At 39.3% G+C, this 13,868-nt stretch overlaps 1 protein-coding gene across 2 annotated transcripts in view; it reads left to right on the top strand.

Annotated features, from left to right (window-relative positions):
- COL14A1 (collagen type XIV alpha 1 chain) overlaps positions 1–13,868 on the top strand; it is a 213,435-nt gene that overhangs the window by 90,315 nt on the left and 109,252 nt on the right. For both annotated transcript variants that reach the window (XM_063079077.1, XM_063079078.1), the window contains exons 17-21: positions 259–391; positions 1,739–1,798; positions 3,241–3,392; positions 8,369–8,498; positions 11,421–11,543. In XM_063079077.1, coding sequence (XP_062935147.1) covers positions 259–391; positions 1,739–1,798; positions 3,241–3,392; positions 8,369–8,498; positions 11,421–11,543 — 598 coding nt within the window. The remainder of the gene's footprint in view (positions 1–258; positions 392–1,738; positions 1,799–3,240; positions 3,393–8,368; positions 8,499–11,420; positions 11,544–13,868) is intronic.

Here is a 13,868-nt window from a genome sequence, read left to right on the forward strand (position 1 = left end):
AAAACTTCAAATGACACTTTTGCAATATTAATCATTTTTCTACTACAGGAATTGAAAGGAATAAAAGTCTCTGGTTGACTTTAATAGCCTTAGAGTTCTTTATGCTTGGTTATTTCTTGCTTATGCTCAGAATAATATTTTTCCTTTTGTCACCATGAAGGCAGGGACCACGTCTGCCTTTTATTATTATTTTTTTAAACTTTCTTTTCCCCTTATTATTTAAGTAAACCTAGTTACTAAGAACCAAATACTTTTCAGGTTGTCCTAAAAGAAGATCAGGACTCACATGTGATTGAAGGCCTAGAGCCCGGCACAGAATACGAAGTGTCACTGTTGGCCGTGCTTGATGATGGGAGCGAGAGTGAGGTGATCACTACTGTTGGGACCACACGTAAGTCTTGGTCTGGCCAAGGTGGACTTCAGCAGCTTTCACCATTCATTCTAACAGCCTTTTCACCCCATCAGTTCCCCTCCCCATCAGCCTTCTCCCTGGCTACAGAGTCTTCAATTTCTCTTTGTCCCCCAGAGTTCTTCATGTATCTTTGCCTGCAGTGGAACGGATATGTTAAGCATGTTAGCATCCTAGACTGTTATCACCATGAAGGCAGGGACCACTTCTGTCTTGTTTGCTATTATATTCCCCAGCACTTAGCACATTTCTTGGCACATTTTAATTGTATAATAATACTCTTTGAAAGGATGAATGGATAGATGGATAGATTCAAGGATGGACGGATGGAATGATTTATAAATGAATAAATTGGCAAACAAATAAACTTAGGCCTAATGTGTCCAAGAGTGTCTGGAATTTTCCAAGTTGATCTTGGTTCCAAGAATCTTGTGCAAAATTCACTAGCTGATTCATTCATCCCTTCATTTTTTAAATATGAGGTATTAACCACATATTAAATTGTTTTAGATTGGGTTCCCTGGACTCAGATTCTGAGACAGAAAATTGCATCCAGAAGATTTATTGAAATGTGCAGTTGGGAGGTACTTATGTAAGGAACTGAGGACAGCAGGACGGGGCATGGGAGAGGCTGAAACTGAGCCCTCAAACTGTTCCTATCAGGAGCTCTAGTGCTGGGATGACCTTCTGAGGTGTCCCAAATTGAGGCAAAGGGGCTAGGCTATTGTACCTCTGCCTCTCCAGTCACTGGTGGTGGGCCATCCCTGACAGAAGCTGTGACCTCAGGCCAGGCCGTTCCTAGAGCTGTGAGCCATCAGTGGCCAGCATTCCAGAAACTGGTGGACGGGTGTGTTGACCCTGAACAGGGACCTGGACAGAGCCCCACATGTCCGTTCATTCCACTGTTTGCCCAGGGTGGACAGAGAAATAGAAGATGTACATCTTGCTCAAGATCACAGTCTCTTTGTCTCATTTGTCAGCCCCCTCATGACTTGGTCTGCAGCACTGTTTAAATTCCTTTAATTGTCTCGGTTGTAGTCCTGTTTCAAAGTAATTGGGAGGTTTCACAATTTTGTAGATGTCATTTGAATGTTTATATGAAGTCTGGAAACTTTAACTTCTTCGGGTTTCAGTTTTCTTGTCTGGGGACCAGATTTGTCCGCCTTGCTCACAGCTTCCTTCTTCTGTTCTCTAACCACAGTCAAGTGTGTTGTGGGAAGCAACTGAGACAATGTAGGGGAAGTTGTCTTTGAAAACTATAAAATGCTATACACAAATGTATAGAGGTATCATCTTTACAGAATTTTTAAATAATGAATATTTTTTTAGTTGACAGTGTTTGGCCAGAACCAGCCACGACTGTAGCACCTACCAGTCCTGTGACTACAGGTAAGGATAGAGAGGAGTCCATTCACCCATAAAAAAAGTTTGATTTAAACAACCCAGTTTTATTTATTTTATATTATTAATCAGGAAAAGAGATCGTCCCTTCTCTCTCTGGCAAAAACCAGTTCAAATTTCACTTCTCTCAAAGCCTCCTCTTCTTTACCCCTAAATGCGGATGGGTCTTCTGGTCCACTAATCTCGTTATTCCATCTCTCTAACTTTTCCATCTTTGTCTTGTATTTCCATTTACCTTTCTGAGGAATTTAACATAGTAAACCCCCCTCCCCCCGGGGTCTTTGTCGTCTTCTTCATCTCAGTGGCTTCTTCTATGGCTTTCGGTTGAGAGTTGTTTATAACATGCTTTCCTTGCATTTATTTCTGTGGGTAACTGAGACGCGGCTGTTTGTTCTTCCTCCCTCAGCTTAGCTTCCCCCCCCCAACTGTAACACACCTCCCGGTTAGCTGTCAGAGTCACTAGGTAAAATGCAATTTGGTAATATCATTCATTTCCCATGTATTTTACACACTTCAGTGGCTCTCCATTCATTCATTCATTTATTCTTTAGTTAATCTTTATTGAACCCTTCTCTGTGCCCTAACGTCTCTGTATTATAACATACAAGATTCTTCCTGATTGGGACCTGCTTCTCTTCCTGGCCTCCAGCACATTCCCTGTGCTGCCCCCATTCCTCCTGCCCTGCAGAGCTCCTTGCCCTCAGTGTGAGAAGTCCCCTCCCATTCCCACTGCCTGGTAGCCTCCCCCAATTTTGCCAGGTAAATGTCAATCTCTTACCTCTTTGGCAACACTTTTACTATTTTTGTCAAGAATTAATCACTGTATACCTCGAATGACAATTCAGTGGGGATGGACAGAATGAGGGCAGACGAGAATGAGTGTGCCAGGACTTTGGATGAATATCAGAGGAAAGATAGTATCCATGCAGGTTGGATGGGTGAAGGCAGCCTGGGTGAGAGATTTGTGCTTGGGTGATGAGTACCGAAACCAAAATGGGGGGTGGGTGGATGGGATGTGTGTTGGATGCTGGCTTGCACGTGGAGGCTGGCCGGATGTGGCCCACCAGCCCACGTCTCCAACAGCACTAGTATGAGGTTCTCATGACCGTGCTCCTCTTTGAGCTCCATGGGCTAGTTATAGTCCATGGGCTTCTTCCCAGTAATCCTTACTAGTGTGAATGCAAAGCTGATAGTTCTGAGGGGTCCACAGTCTCATCTTGCAAGCGAGCACCTCTTAAAATCATTCCTGTTTGCACCGGCAGGTGTCCTGACTCCCAATTAACTGCTAAAGCTGAACTGCTTTTGTTTCATGTGGGTCTATATTAGAGATGCCTAAGTGATGCTTGTTTCACTCCACAGGTGGTCTCTGTAGCTCATTTTGGAATATGATGGGTTAAAAGTTCTTTAATCCCTGGTTGTGTTTATTCCAGTTTTCCAGACAGGAATCAGAAACCTGGTTGTAGATGATGAAACCACTTCTAGCCTGCGAGTAAAATGGGACATTTCTGACAGCAATGTGCAGCAGTTTAGGGTGACCTACTTGACAGCTCAAGGAGACCCTGAGGAAGAAGTGGTAGGAACGGTCAGTATGAATACAGCTGACTAGAAACTCTGTGAACTTACTAACAGAGCTAACGAGGCTATCTCCAGAGATTAACGCAAGCTTTCCTGCTCACTTCTTGGTGACTCTGCCATCTCCAGAAATTAATGTTCTCCATTAATCCAAACTTCAGCACTGCTTTCTTTATGACCTTTCTGTCTCCAAAACTTGATCCACATACAACTTGCTTCAAGTTGATAAAGCCTCTGAGCATCATTTCCCATGTTGTCTCTGCTGCCTTGACCACCTGTTAGAGCAACAAAGTTGGGTCACAAATAAGCCATTGTATACTTGTATCTGTGTGTGTGTGTGTGTGTGCGCACGTGCACATATTTAGTATAGATATTAATTTTTTTTACCCTTGGAAATTTGATAAAAAGCTTTTAAACAAAACACACATGAAAGCTCTTCTATGTATAGTTGAAGTGTTCCAAAGAAAATGCCACCCATTAACAAATAGTTATATTTTTCACTGACATCAACTCATTTTGAATGATTTTTAGTCATTTCTAATTTATTCTAAATCATGATGTTTCTCCTTAGGGATTTAGATTTTTTTGTGTTGAGTTTTCTTTAAGTTGTTCTATCTATATTTCTTTTTCTGTGTGATAAACCTAGCCAAACTTAGTCATGGCCTTTCCATGTTTTCTTAATGTATATAGTATTATTTCTTTTAATTTAGAGCCTGAAAGTTGTTTACTAGACATGTTTTCAGTCAGACCAGATAACTCCAGTTTTCAGCCAAAAGAATTTTTTTTAGTCATGGGATATGTATTGTTTAGCCTAGTTACTTCCATTTCTTGCCTCTGCTGCATTATATCTGACACTCTAGAGAAAAAAGTCTCCAAAATTTATTATTGCTCAAGTATAACATTATTCTTTTTTTCCCTTTCTTACTTACAAAGTCTTTGATAGAAAAGTATTTTTGTTTATGTGCTTACATAAATAATTATTTGATCTCAGAGTTCTTTTAGGAAAACACTTTATTTCTGGCAGGCAGAGGGCAAGTTACAGAACACAGTGATAACCCCAAGAATAGCCACATCCACGGTGAACAGCCAGAAGCTCATGAAATTGGTCTGGGAGTACTTCTGGAATGTTAATAGACACTTAAACAAAATAGGTTGAATAATAAATTCACTTGCACCATACATTTCAAATGATTCATAATTGGGCAAATTCAAAATAATTAAAATTGTGCTTAGGAATGACAATTAAAGATATGATTTGGGATGTTTTATTTCCCTTTTACTGTCCTCATATTGTAATGTAGTTCGTAAAAATGAGACCCATAAAAATTTCCCAGAATGAAAGGTGTTTTTTGCTTTTTGTTTTTCACTCTTTCCAAGAAACACTGTAAGTTTCTTAGTGAATTATTTTTGCTAATTTGGAAAGAATAACAGTTTAATCTCATGCATGCACTTATAAACTAGACAGGTAAAATAATAATAATATTTACTTTGGGTTGTTTCTAGATAATTTTCCCTTTGCTAGTTTCTTTCATTTCACAGTGTTTATTTTTGAAATACTTGGACACCTAGATGAAGGGAAAAAAAGATCAAAAGTCTTAAATGCTCTGCCCCAGTTAAACAAATCTTTAATAAAAATGGGAAATTTGATAAATTTGGTGGTGATTATTTACTGTGCAGAGTTTTTTTTTTTTTTAATTTTTGTTTTTTGGCTATACAGAAGAAAGTACTGTAAAATTCTTTAAATATCAAGCTCTTATAGTGAATTTTAATTAAATGGGTTCTTTGCATACTTTATTTATAGACACCTTCTCAGGGACTCACTTGGGGATTAACTGAGAATTTATATCTGTGTTTTATGAAGTGTTACTGCTATACAAATGTAATGTATGATTCCTCGAGATAGAAAGTGGGGTGCAGGTAAACTTAGATTATGAAACTAAGGTAAGACAGGCAGATGCAGACCTGTGTCAAACTCCAAGGGTCATGAGATCACATGGACCAAATATCTCAAAATAAAAATGCATGACAGGGAAAGACAGATGGCTTAAGGGTGTTATAAAAGCAAGAAAGGAAATGTTTTTAGATAAGAGGAATGCCTTTCTTCCCATCTTACCAAAATTTCTTTAAGTGTAAAAGCTGGTTAAATTTACATGACAAAAGGATAAGCAAGAGTATTGAAGTTGAAGAATAGTGTATGTTACATTGTAAACCAAAGTTCAACTTTAATATGTGTAAAACAAGGGGAATTACATTTTCTTTTCCAGTTGAGATGAGTCAGGTATTTATATGTTTTCTAGAAAGAATAAAATCTATCAAATATTTTCAAGAAAAAACCCTTGAACTCTTAGAAATAAAACTACTGTCAAATATTTCATAAGGATTGACTTTCAACTCTGCATGAAATATGGACAGTGGCAATGACATTGCCATGAATTTTGTTGTCAGGGTAGGGAGAGCTCTCATTTATTTATTTGTAAAAGGCTGGTCGAGATACAAGACTTTTCTAGAGTGTAGGTGTCAAAATCTATAACCATGACCTGAATTCTGATTGCAAGACATTTTCTAGAATACAGCTACTTAAAGTGTGGCTCGGTCTCCTACAAGGTAAGTTCAGATATTAAGATTAATCTTTTGGAAACGCTGATAGCCATTTGACATTGCTGCAGCAATCCAAGAACATGACACTTTTCTAGCAACTTGGTTTTATTCTGTTTTATACAAATATTGTTCTTCAATGGATTGGAAGTAAAACACTACCACCACCACCACTGCCTGGTTCTTCACCACAGATAATTTGAGAATCACTGTCTAGAAACAAAACTTTGTTAAGATGGGCACACAATGAGATGCAGAGAATCTTCTTTCTACTGCAGGAAACAGTTTGCTAGTTGTGGTTCAGAATGCTCTTCTAAGAGCTCTGGATGATAGTAGAGCCAAAATAATAGAGACATGAAGTTGCACTTGTGAAAAAATTAAAAACATGAAGTTCACTGATTATATTTGAATCCCATTTTTTTATAGAATTGCTTTATAAATAAAACCATCATCTATTATGACCTGCAGCATTTGTGTTTACTAGGAGTACTTTTTTTTTTTTTCTCCTGCTCTGTTTTGTCCAAACAAGCAGAGGCTAAGCAGGAGGAACTTTGCATACACAAGAGGATATTTCCATTATACTTTTGGGAATGAGTATTATCAAGGTAAAAATGTTCAAGCAGACAAGTCTTGTGGAGTAGAGGGCAAAGGTTAAAGCAAGGCCCAGACCAGATTTTGGGGTTTCAATATGGCTCCTTTATACAATAGTTGTGTGGGCCTCAGTTTCCACATCTGTTAAATGGGTATAATGATATCCCTCACCCCAAAAGGTTGTGGTGAAGAGGAAGTGAATATTAGAATACTTAGAGTAGTACCTGGCGCATAATAATTGCTAGGTAAGTGAGGACTATTATTGTAAATCACAGCAACTACTTCCTGGCAACTAAATGAGACCTCCAAAATGGTCACTCTGCTTTTTAGTACTCCACAGGCTAAATTTGATTGGTTCCCAGGCCATTTTGAGAGATGAATAGCCTTATTTAAGGAACATCAACAGGGGTGGTTTGCTAGACAGACAGCTTAGAACGAATGCCCCAGCTCTGTGCTCCAGAGGAGTTATATTTCAGAGAAACATCCTGCAGGCAGCTACAGTGATGGGGTAGTTCAGGTCAGAGCAACGACAGTTCTTTTACGTGTCATCGATGACAGGGTTGTCTAACTCATTCTAGAATAAAGCAGAGATCTTTATTTAATATCTCCTTCCGAGGACCCCAAGTCCATACATCAATACAATCGTGTACACTTCAATGTCTCTTTCCTTTGAGAAGCAAAATCATATTAATCTAATATAAAATCACCCAATTCAGACTTCCTTTTTTCATATTAAAAGAAATAAAACACTGCTCTTAAGAGTTTAGTAATATCTCAGAAACAGCTGCTTCTGGGTTCAACTTAAGGCTTTCTAGGGCTTATTCCATGATTTATAGGTTCCTTCCTTCGTCCAGAAGTAGACAGCACCACCCTTTGCCTGCTGGCATTATACCCAGCCCTTCCATAGAAAAGCATCTCCAGCTGTCCTGGTCTTGTGACACTCTTAAACCCATTTGGGTCAGAATCTTACATCCTAAAATTTTTCCAGTTGTGATTAAGTTCCTAAAATGGCCCAGAGATGTGCCAGTGTCTAACTACTGGAACACGGGCAGAAAGTTTTGTGGTTTCAGCATGGAGAACATGTGGCTTTTCTGGTCTACACTATTTTTTTAGGAATGCCAGAGTCTGCACTGCCTGCCACACAGTGTGTTGCACTCACGCTGGTGCGGTGTCGACCCCTTAGCTACATTTGTATTTTGGCAGCCTGTTAGAGACAGAGTGGTAGTGATTCCAGATTGAGGAAGACAACTCCTTTCAGAAATAAAAAAGCTGCAAAATTTTTCAGTGTTGCTGATAAATATGCTTCAACTCAGAAAACTTGGCTGCAATGCGTGGTTCTGTTGCTCTTGGCTAGCGTCCATCCTTTCTAATAAAGAATAAAATGCTGAGGTCTGATTATCTCTAAAAGAGGAAAGAGTGGAAAGCTGAATTTGCAAGAGGATACTTAAGTAGACTCAAAAACGATAAGCAGCAGGCTGGATTATAGAATGAGCACGCCTAAGCCATAAACACCTGCTAGTTATTCTCTCTTCTTTATGAATGCCAAGAAGATGTTGAAAGAAGAATATTGCCTAGAGACTAAGAGCTTCTCATTTAAACCTTATACATTAGTGATTACAGAGGGTTACTGTGAGGGGAATTTCAGAAAGAAATGCTTTGGTACGAATGTGCTTTCTTTCCTTATCACTTTCCAAGCACATCTCCTTGCTTCTGATTATTTCAAAATGCCTTTGCTCCAGGAGTAGATCAGTGGGGACAGGGGGTGTTATTAAGATCACAGCCTTTTGCTCCTCTGTTCAGGTTATGGTTCCTGGAAGTCAAAACAATCTCCTTCTGAAGACTCTGCTTCCTGATACTGAATACAAAGTCACAGTGACTCCCATCTACACTGATGGAGAAGGTGTCAGCGTCTCCGCCCCTGGAAAAACCTGTAAGTGAAGCTTTCTCCCTTGGGATACTAGCTGACTAATGAATTGAAAATGCTTGTCCCCTGTAATGCACCCTGAGAGATCAGTAGAGTGACAAAAAGAGGAAAAGAGATTTGGAAACAGAAAGTCTGTGTTCGAGTCCTGTCTTTACACATACAAGCTGTGTGACTTTGGGCAAGTTGCTTAACTCCTCTGGTCTTCAGTTTTCTTTTCTGTAAAAGCTAATCCTTGCAAAACAACTATGTTTTTCTCCTCCAGCATCTAATTTATCACAAGTCCCATTGATTCACCAAAATGCATTCTGCATGCTTGTCTACTTTCTCTTCAGTTAATGGGTCCACCCTAATCCAAGTCACACTCTCTCACACAGATGAGTGCCTCCTGTCGGGTCTTCCTGCTGCCACTCTTGCTATCCTTTATTCTCCTCCCAGAAGCCTGTGGAGCCTTTTAAAATATAATTCATCTCCTGTCATGCCCCTATTTCAAGCATCCCAATGGTTCCCATTGTACTCAGGATAAAATTCAACACCCTTCCCAAGGCCCTACAAAACCTATATGACCTGGACCCTGCTGATTTCTTTGATCTTACCTCCTAATAACTCTCCCAGCCATTCTTCCTTTCCCGCTCTTCACTGGATTCTTTAAGATTGTTCCTGCCCTAGGGCCTAGGCCCTAGCTATTCCTTCCATAGGAAATAGCCTTTCCCAGATGTTTACATGTCTGGCTTTTTCTTGTCATTCTGGTCTCATCTCAGTGTCACCTCCTCAGCCTTTTCTGAGCATTCCACGCAAAGTAGCTCCCTCTCTCTATGATATTTTCCTGTTTATTTTGGTTGTTTTTGATCATGTCATGGCACTCTTTACCACCTGGTATTTTCTCGTTTACTCCTGTATTTTCTCATTGTCTGTCTCCCATCCCTGGAAGGCAAGCATCATGATAGCCTGGAACCTCATCTGTACTGTTCACCTCTGCGTGTCAAGCTCTTACAGCACTGTGTGGCACAAAGGAGGTCACATAAAGTGTTTGATTGAAATGAATTGACCATGATCTTCAAATGAGATGTATGCATGAAAACCCTTGGTTAAAGCCCTACAAAGTTTTGGTTGTCTTCATTACTGTTAATGATTGTCTATAGTTGCATAAACACTACCCTAGAACTTGATGGTTTAACACAGTGAACATTTTATCATATCTCACATTGTGTGGGTCTGAAAATCAGGCAGGGCTTGCTGGGAAGTTATTCAGCTCCATGTGGTATTGATTAGCATTACCTTGTGGTGTTTACCAGGAGGCTGGGTTGGTGTGCAAGGTACAAGACCACCTTACTCACATGCCTGGCATCTTGGTGGGAATGGCTAGAAAATTGACTCAGTTGAGTCTTTCTCTCTGTTAGTCTCAGAGCTCTCCATGTGGTCTTCCCAGCAGAGTCGTTATGTTTCTTAAATGGTGGCTCAGGACTTTATGACCAAGAGTTCCAAGAGGCAGAAAGTGGAAACTTCTGGGATAGTTCAGGGTTACACCTGGAACTAGTAGAGTGTCACTTCTACTATAGTCTATTGGTCAAGGTAGTCATAGAACCCACCTCAATTCAAAGAGAGAGTTCATAGCTTCCTCCTTTCAATGGAAGGAGTGTCATAAAATCTATGACCATTTTTAATCCATCATAATTACTGAATAGTCACATGTGACTCAGTGCAGACTGGTGTCAAGGGCTGAATTCTGTATGTAGGCACCTGAGTGTGGATTTTTCAACTAAGTCTGTTCAAGTCATTAAAATTCTGCATCCCAGTGTCCTGGTTCTGGTCACCTGAGCAAGTGGGTATTATCTACTCTTTTTACCATGCTGGCATCTCTCTGTCCTCCCCATGCCCAACCTAGGTGTGTCTCCACCCAAACTCTCAGCAAGCCTGCGCACTTTGCTAAAGATCACCCAGAGTATTGTGAGCCCTTGGAGTTGCTGTGGTTATCACCTCGGGGGTCAAGCAGCAGGAGAGAGGGAAAGAGGGGCAGCAGAGCTCTAGAAGAGTTCCAAGCTCTTCACTTTCACCAGTGCATTGGCATCTTTATTTGATCTTAATTTCATCTATACATTGGAATTTCTAGCATATTTCGGTATTTTGCTGCTAAATAAATGTTTGAAAACCACAGACTTAAACAATTCAACAGGAAATCAAGCAGTATTCACCCAACACAAGTAAAGAATATGTAAAGACTATTACTACGGAAATATGACTATATCCCATTACAGAAATGCCATTACGTGTAACAATCTCTATATAGTAAAACTATTTCAAAGTGTTAGTGGATGGTCTACTTATTTCAAGCAATGGTCAACACAACTAAATTCTATCAACAACAAAATGATAATGATAATATCTGTCAATATGCATAATAGTTTACAAATGACCTCCATATAAATGACTTTAATGTTTTGATAGAAAATTGATAAACGATAATGTAAAACTTCAGACAATATAGGCAATATTAAGATGAAAGCAAAAAAAAAAATCAGCAGCATCTTTACCTATGAGAATAATCCTCATTAACACTGTGTGAGCATCACCCAAACTATTGCTGTTTGCATACACTTTGATAGTGGAATGGAGTGGCATGGAGACAGAAATTTTTAGTGAACACTATTTAGTTAGATTTTATTTCAAATTATCTGTAGAAAATGGAACTAAAATGACATTGAATGAACATCTGAATTTCAGATAAAAGTGCTTTGTCACAAGAGCAATTACTTTCCACGTATTTGATATTTAAAACAACCAGACTCCCAAAGGAGTCTGCTCTAGTGCACTGTCACTTGTAAATATTTTTTAGCCTTGTAGGAAGATATCTTAGATTTTATTGAAAACAGTGTAGATCATAAAGAAGGAAACTACTCTGAATCCCTTTTCTTTCTTTTCTTTCCTGCTTAGTGCCATCCTCTGGTCCTCAAAACTTGCGTGTTTCAGAAGAATGGTATAACCGGTTGCGTATCACGTGGGATCCACCATCTTCCCCTGTAAAGGGCTATAGGATTGTCTACAAACCCGTCAGTGGTAAGTAATGCTTTTTATTTTATTTTGTTTTTATTTTATATTATCAACATACAGTGCAGTTGATTTTCAGGTCCTTTTACTGATTCCTCCCTCCTTCCACCCCCCATCAACATCATATCTCTTCACTTGTCTTAACGAGTTCAAGAAATTGTGATTCTTGTGTCTTCTTCCCCTGCCCCCCATTGTTTGTGTATTTATTTATTTATTTTTAGCTCCCACAAATAAGTGAGAACATGTGGTATTTCTCTTTGTGTGCCTGACTTGTTTCACTTAATATAATTTTTTCTAAGTCCATCCATGTTGCTGTGAATGGTAGTATTTCATTCTTTTTTATAGCAAGGTATAATTCCATTGTCTTTTTAAAAAGTATTGGTACCATGAGTAGGGGTCTAAAATGTCTTTTAAGATAAATAGTTTTGTTCTGACTTTTAATATATGTTTGGTTTTATCTTTTAAAGAGAGAAGAAGAGCCTCTTACCTTTATTTATTTTTTTTTCTTTTTTTAAAGCTTCTCTAATATGGCCAGTGTTAGGGTAGAAATCATCAGTATGGTAAAGCTATGACTCACATAGAAAACTAATGGGGCTGTCATTGAGTAGAATATATATTTGGTAGACACCTGACCTAATCACACCCTAGATAAAGAACCAGCCTAGGAAACCCTGACTACAGGAATAGGAAGCTTTATGGCTCAGTGGATACGTAAGCTCTAAACATTCGCAATCTCTAATCAGGACTTTCTCTTCTACCTTTTGCTTTGTGGATTAGTTGGAAAAATTCCATTTACCATCTTCTCAGTCTCCTCATTTTGGGAACTATATTGAAGTATAAAACTCATCAAAGTAGTTTTATAACGCTTTTCCACCAGCCTCCTAACTACCTCAGTAAGGGAACCCTCTCTCCTCTACCTCCCACATTACTGTATCTTGAAGGCAGAAGAGTGACCCAAATAGGGGGCGATTGTGCCCTTGCTCCATACGCCTGTGAAGAGGAGACCACGTGCACCAGTACCTCTTACAATCTCATCTCCCTCCACTTAGCACACACATGCAAGTTTACACTGAAGAGTGAAATAGATGTGATAAGAATCTTCTCAGTTTTCTAGACCTGGGCCTTCAGTACTCTTGTTGTTCAGCAGAAAGGAGTTCTCCAATTATTTTTCTTAATTTGGCAGGAAAATTTTTAAAACTTTCTTTGGACCATTAAAAAACTGCTTTCTGCCGTCCAAAACTTCGGTAGTCTCAATCTGTCATCTGAGATGCTGCTCTTGCCCCCTCATTTGTTTTCAGTCATTTCTGTTGTGTCCCATTATCTGGATACAATTGTCTTCTGGGCCATACAACCACAATACCCCCACCTCCAATGTCTCCAGACAAACATCTTTACGAATCATGAGAATAAATTAGCAAGAACGGACCATGGATGCACTAGCCTGCTCCACACTGATTCATTGGGACCCAACACCAATTTTTTTGTCTCTTTGTTTTGTGATAATTTGCAAGACAGCCTTGCCAAATTTGTTCTTTGGATCATTTTACAAATATTCATCAGGTTTTCTTAGCACACATAGTTTTGTTTTAGGTCAGTGGTTCTCAATTGGTGTGATTTTCCCCCCCAACGAAGGCATTTTTGATTGTCACAACTGGGGAGTGTGGGGACTTGCATCCCATTAGTAGTGCTAAAGATCCTATAGTTTACAGTACTCTGCCATCCCAGAATAAAGCATTATCCAGTCCAAAATGTCAATAGGGCTGAGGTTGAGAAATCCTTTTCTAGGCTGAATGAGAGAATTGTACATGGTCATTTGCATTGCATGTTTGGGGCATAGGAAACTACTGAGATAACATATATGTGCAGAAATGCATAAATGTATTGTTGGAATGGGGCTTCTGGAGGAAAGTGATGAGTGTTTTAGGAACTTTTTACTAACTCAGAGCTTTTAAAAAATGAGCACATATGGGAACAGGCAGGAGCTAAATAAATTTGTATAGAACTTAGCAAAGAATGTTTTTAATGTTTAAACAAAGATCCCACTGGGTTGAAACAGAGGTGAAGATGTGGAGGCCCCAAAAAGCCAGTTGATCAAGGGCCTTGGAATAAGAGCATCATCTGTCTGGTATTAAAAATCCTAAAAAGAGTACATAGAATCATAGTGGTAACATTCATGTTGGTCTCCCACATGACAAGGTACAGCCTGGTATCTGTGACACAGTTTGTTGCTACTGCCAGTTGCATGCCTGCTGAGGACAAAGTTGGGTGTCTGAGAATTGAGAATGATTTCTCCCACTGGACATGTGCCTTGACTGCCTGTTAAAACATAGTAGG

The sequence above is a fragment of the Cynocephalus volans genome, chromosome 15 (assembly GCF_027409185.1).
Source record: "Cynocephalus volans isolate mCynVol1 chromosome 15, mCynVol1.pri, whole genome shotgun sequence".
Lineage (NCBI taxonomy): Eukaryota > Metazoa > Chordata > Mammalia > Dermoptera > Cynocephalidae > Cynocephalus > Cynocephalus volans.